Genomic DNA, 15,000 nt, shown 5'->3' with positions numbered 1-15,000 from the left:
GTTTCACAAGTCCGTCTCCATCGTGTGAGACAGGGTGTGCCGGGGTTGGAAGGTATGGGAGAATTCAAGAGTCAAAAGTAATGCAAAGTTTCTGCAGTTTGCTCTTTTATTTCCAGTAAAAAGGCACACATCACAGTGTGCCGTCCTGACGACCTTACACAGTTCCCTGTGCACTGCTGGCGTTGAGACTGCAGCAGGTGAACCTGGGTCGTGTGTGTGTGTGTGTGTGTGTGTGGAGGGGAGGTGGTGGCGAGAGGGGGTATAAGATGAACGGTGATGTGGGAGTAACGCCACTGGAACGGCGCAGATGATGAGACAAAAAACGCCACCACCCTTTACACACACACACACACGATGATGGTTTTGTCTCCGTGTTCACATATTCACCCACTTCAGCTACAAGAAGACGATGGCTTGTTCTGTTTACATGAACACACTTTGTTCACCTGAAATATGGGACGAGAGAGAAGAGAGGAAGGGTGAAGGATGGGGGGGGGGGGCTGTTGAGGAGGAGGGGCAGAGCTGATGCCAGGGCTTTCTGCCAAGTCGACACCCCGAAGACAGAGCTGGTAGAGCCGCCTTTATTTCACTGTTCCGTTTATTTCAGGACTGATGACTGACCTGACCTTGCACCCGTCACAACAAGGCTGTGGATTAACAAATAGTAAAGAAAGGTAACTCTCTCCACACACAAGGTACATCTCTCTCTCTCTCTCTCTCTCTCTCTCTCTCTCTCTCTCTTACACATACACTGTCTTTCACGCACATGACATTCTCTGTCTCTGTCTCTCTCTCACGCACACTCACTCCCACTCCACCTCAACCCCCCCCCTTCCACCAGCAACGAAAAGCTGTCCCCTGGTCACTGGTCAAGGCATGGCTGATGTTCCAACAATGTAAAGGACACAGACACACTGTCCTGTCTCCCTAAGTCCGGCACACCTCACACCTCAGGGAGGGACATGAGCAATGTCACAGAGCACCAAGGCATATCAGGAGGGGAGTGGGGGGAGGGAGGTTATTATCATAAATGTGCGGACTTTCTTCTTCTTCTTCCGCATTCGTGGGTTGCAACTCCCACCTTCACTCGAACGCACGAGTAGGTTTTTACGTGTATGACCATTTTAAACCCAGCATGCAGGCAGCCACACTCCGTTTTGGGGGTGTGCATGTTGGCTATCGTTCTATTTTTCCACACCCCACTGCACTCTGACATGGATCTGGAACGCGAGTATTTGATCTTCTTCTCGGGCGAGAAACAAGCGCTGTGAACATTCCTTCACCACACCAGTAGCAGGCCAACTTCCTATTTCATATGGAGACCTGTTTAGACCAAAACCATTGTTGACGTGCGAGAAGACATTACCGTGTAACCCACCTTTGTCATCAAGGGTCAGTCTGAACAAATGATGCGGAATGATACACCATGAATACCAACCGACACGTATACATGGAGGCCCACAAACAGCCTGAAAGAACGAGTCTCTGACTGGCACAGACTGAACGAACTTGAACTCGTAAACTGATGCTGACAATTCTGTGGACCTGGCAAGATAAAGTCAAATGTAGCGACTGATTCAAAATTAAGTACAAACCCCCCAAGAGAATCGAAAACTACAGAAAATGGGTGACATCTGCTGATGTTGATATCGTTTCAACTATGCAAATGGTTGATGCTAATATAAGTACCTGAATTCAGGAATACATACATACATACATACATACATATATATATATATATATATACACATACATACATATACAAAATACAAAATATCGGGTGACATGAGGCAGGGCAACAGAACGTGAGGATAGCAAATCTGAAAAAAGCAAAACAAAAACAAAACATGATGACGTACAAAACAGATGACATGTAAATCGACTGGCGTACTGTAACGTTAACGCGAGTGTCTTTCATATCAGCATTGTTCCACTGGCGCCACAAAGCATGGGGGGAGGGGAAAACAGACAGAGCAAAGAGAGCAAGCGCCGCCTCCCACAGGTCGGGAGAACACCACCACGAACATGCGGGAGTCGTGTGAAGACACGGATACTGCCTTATCTACCTGTGCCGCCACACGGGCAGGGCAGGGGAAAACATCACAGCTTCTCCCTGCAATGCACACTGATCACGTCGTTCCCAACTCGGCTCCCGGCTAGAAATAATAAATATCTGATGGGAGAGACAGGGGGAGACTGAGTTGAAGAGAGAGAGTGAGATCGTAAACGGGGAGTGGGGGGGGGGAGGTGCGAGGGGGGACTAGACAGAGGAGGGTAGGGGGGGACATACGGAGAGGGGGTTAGGGACAGATGGAGGGGGTGGGGGAGGGGGGAAGGCAGAGAGGGGGTGGGGGAGGGGGACAGAGAGGAGGGGGACAGACAGACAGAGAGGGGGTGAGGGGGACAGACAGAGAGGGGGGACAGACAGACAGAGAGGGGGTGAGGGGGACAGACAGAGAGGGGGGACAGACAGACAGAGAGGGGGTGAGGGGGACAGACAGAGAGGGGGGAGGTGAGGGGGACAGACAGAGAGGGGTGGGGGGGACAGATGGGTGAGGGGGACAGACAGAGAGGGGTGGGGGGGACAGATGGGTGAGGGGGACAGACAGAGAGGGGTGAGGGGGACAGACAGAGAGGGGTGAGGGGGATAGACAGAGAGGGGTGAGGGGGACAGATGGGTGAGGGGGATAGACAGAGAGGGGTGAGGGGGACAGACAGAGAGGGGTGAGGGGGACAGACCGAGAGGGGTGAGGGGGACAGACAGAGAGGGGTGGGGGGGACAGACAGAGAGGGGTGGGGGGGACAGATGGGTGAGGGGGATAGACAGAGAGGGGTGAGGGGGACAGACAGAGAGGGGTGAGGGGGACAGACCGAGAGGGGTGAGGGGGACAGACCGAGAGGGGTGAGGGGGATAGACAGAGAGGGGTGAGGGGGACAGACCGAGAGGGGTGAGGGGGACAGACCGAGAGGGGTGAGGGGGATAGACAGAGAGGGGTGAGGGGGATAGACAGAGAGGGGTGAGGGGGGTAGACAGAGAGGGGTGAGGGGGACAGACAGAGAGGGGTGAGGGGGATAGACAGAGAGGGGTGAGGGGGACAGACAGAGAGGGGTGAGGGGGACAGACAGAGAGGGGTGAGGGGGATAGACAGAGAGGGGTGAGGGGGACAGACAGAGAGGGGTGACAGACAGAGAGGGGAGAGGGAGACAGACAGAGAGGGGGGACAGACAGAGAGGGGTGAGGGGGACAGACAGAGAGGGGTGAAGGAACAGAGGACAGACAGAGAGGGGTGACAGACAGAGAGGGGAGAGGGAGACAGACAGAGAGGGGGGACAGACAGAGAGGGGTGAGGGGGACAGACAGAGAGGGGTGAAGGGACAGACAGAGAGGGGTGAGGGGGACAGACAGAGAGGGGTGAAGGGACAGACAGAGAGGGGGGACAGACAGAGAGGGGTGAAGGGACAGACAGAGAGGGGGGACAGACAGAGAGGGATGAAGGGACAGACAGAGAGGGGGGGACAGACAGACAGAGAGGGGTGAGGGGGACAGACAGAGAAGGGTGAGGGGGACAGACAGAGAGGGGGGACAGACAGAGAGGGGGGACAGACAGACAGAGAGGGGTGAGGGGGACAGACAGAGAAGGGTGAGGGGGACAGACAGAGAGGGGGGACAGACAGACAGAGAGGGGTCAGGGGGACAGACAGAGAGGGGTGAGGGGGACAGACAGAGAGGGGGGACAGACAGAGAGGGGTGAGGGGGATAGACAGAGAGGGGTGAGGGGGACAGACAGAGAGGGGGGGATAGAAGAGAGGGGTGAGGGGGACAGACAGAGAGGGGTGAGGGGGACAGACAGAGAGGGGTGAGGGGGACAGACAGAGAGGGGTGAGGGGGACAGACAGAGAGGGGGGGATAGAAGAGAGGGGTGAGGGGGACAGACAGAGAGGGGTGAGGGGGACAGATAGAGAGGGGTGAGGGGGATAGACAGAGAGGGGTGAGGGGGGATAGACAGAGAGGGGGGACAGAAGAGAGGGGTGAGGGGGACAGACAGAGAGGGGTGAGGGGGATAGACAGAGAGGGGGGACAGAAGAGAGGGGTGAAGGGACAGACAGAGAGGGGGGAGTGGGACAGTCAGAGAGACGGACAGAGAGGGGGTGTTGGGGACAGATAGATAGGGGGGGAGTGGGACAGTGAGAGAGACGGACAGAGAGGGGGTGTTGGGGACAGATAGATAGGGGGGGAGTGGGACAGTCAGAGAGACGGACAGAGAGGGGGTGATGGGGACAGACAGATAGGGGGGGAGTGGGACAGTCAGAGAGACGGACAGAGAGGGGGTGATGGGGACAGACAGATAGGGGGGGAGTGAGACAGTCAGAGAGACGGACAGAGAGGGGGTGTGGGACAGACGGAGATGGTGGGAGGGGGAAGAAGTTGGGGAGAGAAAGTCTCAGAGAAAGTGTAAGAGCAGAACAGAGCGCGTTAGAGAGTCAGCGAGTAAGATAGAATCATTGAGAGAGATCCGGAGGGGGATCAGCGCGAGCAAGCTGGAGAAAGACACTGAGGGGGAATGGGGGGGGGGGGGGGGTTAGACACATAGGGACAGTCAAGGAGACAGTCAGAGGGAGAGAGAGATAGAGGGATGGGGGAGAGAGAGCGGGCGAGTCACTGAGTGAGAGAGTCAGAAAGAGAGAGACAGTGAGAGAAAGAGAAAGCGAGATGGTGAGGGAGAGGAAGCAGTGAAAAAGACAGACAGAGAGTGGTGAGATATGGAAGAAGAGAACTGATGCCAAGGCTCTGTGCCAAGCCCGCACTGTGCAGGCCAAGATATGATTCCAACTGTCAATGAATCATCCTCAACACCAAACCGCCGGCACGAGTCAAGTCAGAGCTACACGTCTGTCCGTCAGTAAGGAGATAGTGCACACGCTTTCGTCGGGAACCTTTCGTCGCTTGCGGAGCGACAGAAAAGGTCATATGACGTCATGGGCTTTTCTGGGTGTGCACTGCCTTTCTTCGGACAACTTTTCGACAGAGTTCGATCACATCGTTTTATTTGCACAGACTGAACCAAACGACAAAAACTATGCCGTCGAAAAGGTCTTCAGAACTCAAGACATACAGCATTTTAAAAGAAAGCAACATGGTAAATTTATTACTTTAACATATTTTAAAACTAAATTGTCTTGGATTCCTCCGATCTTGATCTGGCGTAAACAAGTGACAAAAAGCAGATCACGTTACGGTTTGGAACCTTTGCCTCGAAACGGAATATAATTATGTGACGCAGCACGCGAAAACCCGGCTGAAGTCGCATACTTCTATTATAATAGATCTCGTCGACAGTTGTCCAAAACAACAATTTTCCTTTCCCTCAATTTCACAAAAACATGAAAAAGTATGCGTGCTGTGGATAAAATGAAGCCAGATGAGGGTCTGTGTTGAATTTTAAATGGATCATTTCGAATAAACTTGAATGGCAGAGATTTGACAAAGAAACACGCTCAAAGTAAACATAGAAGATTAAAGCAAATAACGAAAAATAACTTGCAAACTTGCAAAAATACTCGCCGAAATAGTTCAAAAACCTTTTGTCGGAACAGGTGATTTCCACTACTAGATTTCAGCATTTATGTGACCAAGAAAAACCGGCAATGGAGACAATCATGCGCACGCGGTTCTCGCTAAAAATAACCGGGGAGTTCCGACAAAATGTTCCCGACGAAAGGTGTGCACTGCCTCCCTAATGACACAATGTTATCCACTGTCATGACGATTAGAAAAATAAGAATAATAATTCTTTTTATAAAAAAAAAGTATATATATATATATATATATGTGTGTGTGTGTGTGTGTGTGTCAGTCTGTCTCTGACGCAACATCAACTCACATAACTATGGCACACCAGTAATCAGACACAAACTCCACTCACATGACTCAAGTTACACGTCAGTCTGTGACGCAATGTGCACTCTCCCGACCATGACGCAAAAATCTTATTTACCCAAGACTGAAAAACAAACCAGTGTGCCTGTGACGAAATTCTACTTTCATGACTATGACGCAAAAAAATCTTATGACTAAGACACTGACGTCGGTCAGCCATGACGTAAATCACTGGGGGTGAGGGGGGGGGGGAGACTACTGAATTGCTCAACGAGAACCAATGAGTAATGAAAAGGCACAACACACAACAACACAACACACAACAAAACCAACACAACACACAACAAAACAACATGTTGTCAAGCGAAGCACAGGTCGGCGAACCAAAACAGAACAAAAGCCAAGACAGACGAAGCGAGGGTGAGGAATAAAACTCAAGGGAAACAACTGCTTCCCACCATATGATTCCATCATCAATCTTCGTTTGGAGAGAAAACAGTTTTCAACCCAAACAATCCCGCTTTCCCCTTCTTTTCTTAAAAGAAAAAAGAAGAAGAAAAGAAAAGGACATTTATCTTATTCAATATAATAAATGCACGTGTTTACCTTCCGACTTTCCCACGTGTTTCACGTTTCAATGTTTCATCAGTTTCGGGAGCGTTGACAGTGAGTGATCGTGATATGGAGTGTGATCATCACAAGGATCATCATCTGTTCTGACGTTTGGCGTGGTTCGGTGCAACATCACCCTGCTGCAAGAGTCTGCTTTGTCCATGAGCGATTAAACAAAGCTAATTAGCTGCACCCCTCTCTCCCGGCCTAGCGATCCCCCTGCCTGTTCCCTCTCTCTGTCCTTTCGTTCCCTTTCACTGGCGGTGTCCATATTTCGTTCGTACCGGCAGGGGCAGCTTTTTTCCATCAGTCACCTCTCTCTCTCTCTCTCTCTCTCCAGTGTGTGTATGTGTGTGTGTGCGCGCGCGCGCGCGCGTGCGTGTGTGTGTGTGTGTGTGTGTGTGTGTGCGCGCGTGCGCGCGTTCGTTCTTCAGATTAACGTCTTTTCACTATTAGTGATACTGTCAAGTGTGTGTGTGTGTGTGTGTGTGTGTGTGTGTGTGTGTGTGTGTGTGTGTGTGTGTGTGTGTGTGTGTGTGTGACACGCACACTTACATAAGAACGCACGCACAAACTGAACTCGCAAATACACACATATAAAGTCATAAGCGCGCGCGAAAAAACACACATAATATTTTGCATCTCCGTGTGCATAAGAAGAAAGCGTGGCAATGGCTTAGACTGAGAGAGAGAGAGAGAGAGAGAGAGAGAGAGAGAGAGAGAGAGAGAGAGAGAGAGAGACGGGAGACAACTGCCTACAATTCAGATTCCTTCATCAACAGTCTTCTCCCTTCCTTTCCTTCCTCACAGGCAAAAGGGAAATGGTTGCGCGCGCGCGCGCGCACACACACACACACACACACACACACACACATCGGTGTTTACTCTCTCAGTTTTGAGGGGGGGGGAAGCTTACGACAGAAAGATCCAAGTCATTAAAGTGTGTTCCATGTGTGTGTGTGTGTGTGTGTGTGTGTGTGTGTGTGTGTGTGTGTGTGTGCGCGCGCGTCTATCTGTCTGTCTGTCCGTCCAGTGCAGGAATACCCGGCGACATTCTGCACACCCCTGGTTCGAAGGGTGCTGCCTGGATCAATGGACAGTAAAAACTGAATACGTATTTAAACATTAAAAATCAATCACGTATTCCAACCATGACAAAAGGTCCAAAGTCAAATGATCATGGGCAGGGTTTAAGTTTATGCGCCCTTTTTCTTCTTTTTTTCTAATAACTAAAATTCGAGGAAATAAATAAATACGAACTTCCACTGTCGACCTTGTTTCAAAAATAACAATCACAGTCCAGGTACCATATTTTGGTCTGCTCCACTGAGCTACACATAGCACAGCTTGTTCTCTCCGCCACCATTGTGTACCGAATTTGAGTCAGCTTATAAAATACACCGCTGGGCATGAGGTGATAAACGTCAACGGGTGACTCAAACACAGCATGATTCGGTTGTTAGGCCTTCAGCTTTCTGGTTGCTATCAGATCAGTATAACTATGTCGAAAAACATGACAATCACAATTCTCACCACATACTGAAAATTATCATCGTCGTCTAAAATTTGATTTTTTTGCATCATGAGAAAGTGATAACGAGCACCATTCAGCACCCAATAAACCCACAACAACATTTAAAAGACGACGACGACAACAACAACATGGAAAAGTCAGAGCTGCTAAGCAAATTAATTGGTGGGGAGATAAGGGGCCCAATCTCTCTATCCCTGGCACCTTGGATGGAAGCGATAGATCGGCGATAGATCAGCGGCTCTCGGCAGTTAAGTGTCACTGTGGTCCCAATTTACTGTGGGCCCTGTATACTGTGGAGCCTGTGGGGTACCGTCTATCGACAGGTGCCTGCTGAAGTTCACGTGCACATAACGTGCACTGCTGCACCACCTACCAGTGCTCACGGCACGAGGGAGAGAGTCATTTGCGTTGTGACGGCGGGGGCTTGTTCAGCACCAGCTCCTCTCTTTGCCGCCGTGCCTCTTGCCCTAGCACATGATTCTCCTGTGTCTTTTAGTTTGGAACGTTTCACTGAGAGTGATATCAGACGAGGGTTAGAAAAATGGAACACACTTAAAAAAAACACTTGGGAGGGGAAAATATCAGCAAGTCACAGAGAGAGACACACACACACACACACACACAGATAGAGAGAGAGAGAGAGATGACAGGGATATAGCGAGAAACCAGACTCTAAGCGCTTTGCAAACACGGAATCATTTGCATAAGATGCTGCCTACCTGAGGCTGACAGCTGCCATTGGGCGCTCATCACTCGTTTCCTGTGTCATTCAATCAGGTTTCACACACACACACACACACACACACACACACACACACACACACACACACACACACACAGAAAGACACACACACACGTGTACGTTTACGTGTATGACCGTCTTCTTTATTTATCCCGCCATGTAGGAAGTCATACTCCCGTTTTCAGGGTGTGCATGTTGGGCCCTGTTCTTGTTTCCTTAACCCACCGAACGCTGAGAGAGAGAGAAACAGATAGCGTGTGTGCATGCGTGCTTGTGTGTGTGTACACGCTGGCGTGTGATCGTGATTTACGACGAAGTCGTGAACTCGACAAGTCAGTCAGTGACTTTCTTCGAGTCAGAAACGTTGTTTTTTTTGTCTTTTTTTTACCCAAAGGTGACGTGCAGAGGACGAAAGATGAGACACTCACAAGGCAGCGAGAAAATGACAGGTTTTTTGACGAACGCTTCCTACGTTCTGCCGCCCTTCTTAGCGAGTCGTATTACACTGGCAGCGTTCACACACACTCACGAACACACGCACATACACACACACATACACGCGCGCGCGCACACACACACATACACACACGCGCGCGCGCACACACACACACACACACTACATATGTACACAACGCGCGCGCGCACACACACACACGCACGCGCACACACACACACACACGTGGACACACACGTGCCCACAAAAACGTCACCCACAGTGGCACTTGCACGCCCCACATCAATGTAACTGCCACGCATTCGGGAAGACGTACATATCGACAAGGGATCCATTGTATACATTTTTTTTCTCTAGCTAGCTCGCTCGCACGTACACACAAAGCGTGCGCACGCACGCACGCACGCACGCACACGAACACACACACACACACACACACACATGGAGAGAGAAACGAAACCAAAGAGAGACAGAAAGACAGACAGACAGACAGAGAGGCAGAGACAGCTCGAAAGTGAGAGAGAAAAATGAGACATGGAGAGACAGGAAGCGACAGACACACACACACGCACACAGGTAAGCAACAGCAGACGGAAAGCCACACAGAGAGTTCAACAGAGGTGACACTCACCCTTCCGAACTGTCGGGCCCGACCTTGCCGCCCGATGACCCTGACCTCTGTGACCTCTTCCTCCTCAGCGACCTCCGCAGTCTGGACTCCTCCCCCTCCCTCAGCCTCCTCCGCTCCTTCCCCGTCCCCCTGGACGTCTCCTCGTCCGAGGACAGGAACTCGGCGTTCTTAGCCAGGAGATCGTCCAGGCCTACGTTCCCCTGGGGGCTGCCTGGAGTCATCTTGGTGGAGGAGGAGCCTACTGTGCTGATGCCTTCTCCCTCCTGTGCCTCACTCTTCGCTTTGCTGGATCTGTGCGACACAGAAACATCCGCGGGAGGGCTGGGCTCCTTCTCCACGGAGGACGAGCTGGGCTTCCTGGCCTGGGACCTCAACGACTGCCGCGTGGAGGGCAGGGGGCCCGGTGGTGGTGGTTGCCCATCGCCGGTAGCTGTTCTGGAGGGCATGGACGTGGTTCTCTTCACCGAACTCTGCTGAACGCTTTTTCCTTGACCCGGCTTGTTCGCGGTGAGCTGTTTCTCTTCAGACCCTTCCCTGGAGGAGCTGGACGACAGCTCTACACGGGCGGTGCGCTGAAGCCGCGCTGTCTTGGCGGAGGATGCCGTTTTGCCGGGGCCCGTGTTGTCCCCCCTGTCGTAGCTCCTGGTGGAGGAGAAGGAGGAGGAAGATAGGCGCGTGGAGCCCACGCCAGAGTCTCTGTCCGTGCTGAGGGTGGAGGAGGTGGTGGAGAAGGAGGAGGAGGACAGCTTGGGGGTGCTGGTGTCGGCCCCTGTCTGCCTCCCCGGGGACCACCGGTCTTTCATCTGCCGTGCTCCGACATCTTTAGCCGGATCTTCTCTCCGGGCCTGTTTCTCCTCCCCGTCCTTGGCGGCAGACCTGGAGGAGCGAGAAGTGGATGCGTCTTTTGCCCCGTGTTCAGGGATCAGCGAGGGTCTGATTCTGGGAGGCCCCTTGGTGCTGCTGACTCCAGAGGCCGCCGACCTGCCCGGACCCTGCTTGTCGCTAGGTGCTGGACTGCCTCTAGGGGAGACGCTGGACCTGGGGGAACTGGTGGGGGTGGTGGAGGTGTGGGTGTGGGGCGTCACTTTGGCGGCAGATGATTTGGTAGGAGCCATCAGTCGTGAGGACACAGGGGACGGGGACTTGGACTTTCTCAGGGCTGCAGCGCTGTCCTGAGGCTTTCTGTCTGTCCTGAGGTCAAGGCCGGGGACAGAGGGTTTCCGTGGACTGGGCTCTCTGGTGCCGGTGGACGTCTTTCTGTCTGAGGCAGTCCTGGCTGCGGAACTAACTGATGTCTCCGTGGCTGGGGATGGTGCGTGGGAAGAGCTCTGCTGGCCTGACGATTCTGATAATGGGGACTTTCTTGTCGAGGTTGTCTGACCAGATGATTGTGGCAATGGCCGTTCAGATGATGTCGTCTGACGTTTTGACGATGAAGACGAGTGATCCAGACTCACTGCAGATGACGAGGAGCCCATCTTGGAGTCAGATACGGCCGGCGGGACCTTTTCTGTGCCGTCTCCTTCATCTGTGCTGAGCGTCAGACAGTCGCCACCACGCTGGGTGACGGAAGTTCGGGGAACGTCTGAACTCATGTGTGACGTAACTTTCTGAGCATCGACAGCCGACACGGCACTGTCCGAGTCCTGCGAGTCCCTGCGCAGTGCCCGCAGTCTGGTGGTCAGAGACACACTGACCTCACTGTCCGGGGTGGGAGCCTTGGCTGTCCGGCCAGCCCCCTCACTGGGCGACCCCTCCTTGTCCCTCTTGGCCGAGGTGAAGAGGGAGGGCGCAGCTTCCCCCTCCTTCTCCTCACTCCCCAGGGCAGAGGTGATGCTGGCGATGTGGGCCAGCTGTTTACGCCGCTCCTCCTTGTAGCGCGCGATCCTCTCCGCGCGGCTCTCCACCTCCGCGGCCGGAGCATCCCCCGCCTTCCTGTGGTCCTCGGGGCGGTCCTCCGACACCCCTACCCCGGAGTGCCGACGGCCAGTGTCCCCACCCGCTCTGTCCTGCCGGGTGGCCGTGTGCTCTGTCTGTGTCTGGTGCTGGTCTTCGTCCCTCACTGTGTGACGTGTCTTCCTGTCGTCAGCACTGTCCCCGCCAGACACACCACTGAACCCTTCCTCCTGAAGGCGCTGTCGCCATGAACGTGAAGAGCTGGACGTGACTGAAGAAGAACTGTTCTTCTCCGCCTCCTCCTGATTCCCGCTGGCTTTGCTGGCGGCTTCCAGGCCTTCCAGCCGTCTCTGGCGCCGGGCCCTGCGGGCTTCAGCACTCATGTGCAGCAGTCTCTCCGTGTCCTTCCCGTCTGTCGACGTCACTCTGCTCTCAGAACCCTCCGTGCCTTCCTGCTGGTGACGGCGCTGTCTGAGCGAGCTCCGGGTGTCTGTGCCCAGAGCGGAGTCAGCGGAGGCCGTGTCTTCAGAACTGCCGCCGGACCCCCTCAGCCTCCTGGACCGTCTGAAGGCGGTGTCCGACACGTCGGGGCTGCTGTCCTTGCTGGACGGCTCCTCCGCCACACTGCACTCCTGCAGCCGGGCCGCCAGGCGCCGGGACCGGAGGGAGCTCAGCACGTCCGTACTGTCCGACTCGGCCGAGTCTCTCCTCAGGGAGGACGCCCGCTCCACGCTGGGCTCCTTGGAGGTGTCGCTGCTGGTCTCCGAGTGCCCACGCTCCTCCCTCTGCCGGCGTCGCTCCGCTATCCGCAGTCTGCGCTCTGCTGCCGCGTCCGACCCAGAGTCCAGGGAGTGGTTGGAGGAGAGGGCGGAGGAGGTCCGGCTGCTGTAGCGACTGGCGCGTGTGTCCTCCGTGTGCGTGGGGATGCTGCTGCTGCGGCCCAGGCTGGAGGAGTAGCCTCCCTTTTCCACCTGGTCGCGGGGCGTGCTGCTGGACAAAACCTCGCTCCGTCCGAAACTGTAACACAGAGAGCACTAACAGCGTCACAGTGTGTGTGTGTGTGTGTGTGTGTGTGTGTGTGTGTGTGTGTTGTGGGAAGGACGGAAGAAGATTGGGAGAGGGGGGGAGCGGGTATGTGACTTATTTCTGACTGAATGAGTGACACAGGGAACGAATGAAGAGCGCCCAGAGGCAGCTGTCAGTTGGCTCTACCCTGGTTGACAGCCTGCTGTTCAAATGACTCCGTGTTTGTAGACCACTGATATCTTGGTCAGGCGCTTTTCATGTAACTAAATCAATGAATGAATTGGTTGTTCGCCGCTGTTAGCACAGCTAGTCTAGAGAGTAGCATAGCACTGACTGGTTCTAAAAGCTGATGCAATATAGCATTTACTGCTTCGGGAAGCCAGTGAAATTATTATTCGAGAAAAAAACCCTCGATGCAGCATTTGATACTTCTTAAAACTGCTGCAGTATTCAGCACAGCACAAAGCTTGAAGAGATGTCATTGTTTTGGTGAGGAGTTGTAAAATACTCGGCTTCAGAGAAACAGCGTACCGCATTGGCCATGCTGAGAGCCAGTGCAGGACCTACCGCTGATGCTAACCATCAACGTGAGAAGACTATACTATCAGGTACATCAGACAGGCACATGAATCTTCCAGTTCAAGGGTGCGTAACATTTACCACTTCAGCAAGTCGGTGTAGAATTTCCTCTACAGAGTGCTCGTGTTGAATTAATCGTTTCAAAAAAACCTGAATAATATTTTCCGCTTCAGTAATCAAATGTTGCTCAAATTCTTCAAGCCTTTCTGATCTTTTCAATTCAACATTCCACGCGTTTCAGCGAAAACTCTTGGAAACACACACAAGGTCATAAGATTTGTCAAGATTGGAAATCACGAAAAGTGAAAAGCAGTCACGACTCGGGTCACGGTCATGGTGACACTTAGGGAGGGAAGGGGGGTAGAAAAAAAAGAGGAAGAAGAAAAATAGGAGAAGAAAACGAAGAGCACGAAGAAGGAAAAGGAAGACAGTGTGCTGTGGCAACTCTATACTTGCGCTGCTTGAGTTTGAATTCTGTACCCTCACGACAAAATTACGGTTTCAGTTTTCGGGGAAGCATCACAGCATGTGGACTGATCCATAATTATACACCATCCAATACCTGCTTACACTGTAAAAAAAAATTTTTTTAATTAAAAAAAAAAAGGACCACGCCTGACCGAGGTATAGATCCAACGCCCTGACCGAGCCATGACAGCCTACTATACATCGACTAAAAAATCCATTTAAAAGTTAAAAGGTTAATAACGGTCCCATAGCTTTTTATGGCCACTTGGGCAATGGATTCATTCACTGCATTAAGGCGGGCCCATGCCTCTCCTTCCGCTGTTTCAGAAATCCCCAGCCCAAGTCCAGGTATTCATTCACACCTGAGTGAAGGGAGGAACTTGTAAGGGAAGTGCCTTTCCCAAGGACCCAACACCATGCCAAAACCGGACCTTGATCCTTGATCACTGATGAAAACTGGGTCACAAGTCCAAAGCCTAACAGACTCTGCCACGGCGCCTCCAAAGATGTAGATACATGACAAAATAGAAAACAAAATGTTATGCGACACAAAACGTTACGAAATAATGTCAAGACCGTGAAACAGAACTTAGAACAATACACTTTGTTAAACTACAACGCAAGACAATACACAAAACCCAGCACGACAACAATGGCATACGTTACAGAATATCTTAAAATGCAACACAAGACTTCAATGAAACTCCTACAACAAACCAATCACCAGTCTATGCCCGAAACAATCTCACGCGCTCAAATGAACCGTACGCAACACACCAAGACAGACTGTAGACATCACGAAAGAACCGACCTTATTTTTCACACACACGCACACACACACACACACACACACATACACACACACACACACACACACACACACACGAACCGCCCTACCACTACAAAAACCAAACAAACCATTACTGCCATATCAGTTTCTGGCAAGACAACTGTCTAGTCTTTTCCTGTTTCATTGATTAACCCTTTCTTTCCTCTTTCTTCAGCAACTTAAAAAAAACAAAGGTCCAAATCACCAATCACCCCCTTTCTCTTACCTTGAGGCACGTGGCAGAGGCACGGAGTCCACAGCCGAGGAACGTGACGAATACGACCCGTGACCCAGACGACCCGACGAAGCCGAGGAGGAAGAGGAGGACGTTGTGGAGGAAGAGATGTAAGA

General features: G+C 52.4%; 1 protein-coding gene across 5 annotated transcripts in view; it reads right to left on the bottom strand.

Annotated features, from left to right (window-relative positions):
- LOC143282905 (uncharacterized) overlaps positions 1-15,000 on the bottom strand; it is a 315,044-nt gene that overhangs the window by 149,936 nt on the left and 150,108 nt on the right. For all 5 annotated transcript variants that reach the window (XM_076588788.1, XM_076588797.1, XM_076588813.1 and 2 more), the window contains exons 3-4: positions 14,876-15,000; positions 9,852-12,764 (exon numbers count right to left, since the gene is read on the bottom strand). The exon at positions 14,876-15,000 is cut by the window's right edge and continues 308 nt beyond it. In XM_076588788.1, the coding sequence (XP_076444903.1) occupies positions 9,852-12,764; positions 14,876-15,000 (3,038 nt within the window). The remainder of the gene's footprint in view (positions 1-9,851; positions 12,765-14,875) is intronic.

Source organism: Babylonia areolata, chromosome 1, assembly GCF_041734735.1.
Source record: "Babylonia areolata isolate BAREFJ2019XMU chromosome 1, ASM4173473v1, whole genome shotgun sequence".
NCBI classification, from domain to species: Eukaryota; Metazoa; Mollusca; class Gastropoda; order Neogastropoda; family Buccinidae; genus Babylonia; species Babylonia areolata.
Note: the sequence above shows the minus strand (reverse complement) of the source record. Positions and strands in the feature narration are given on the sequence as shown.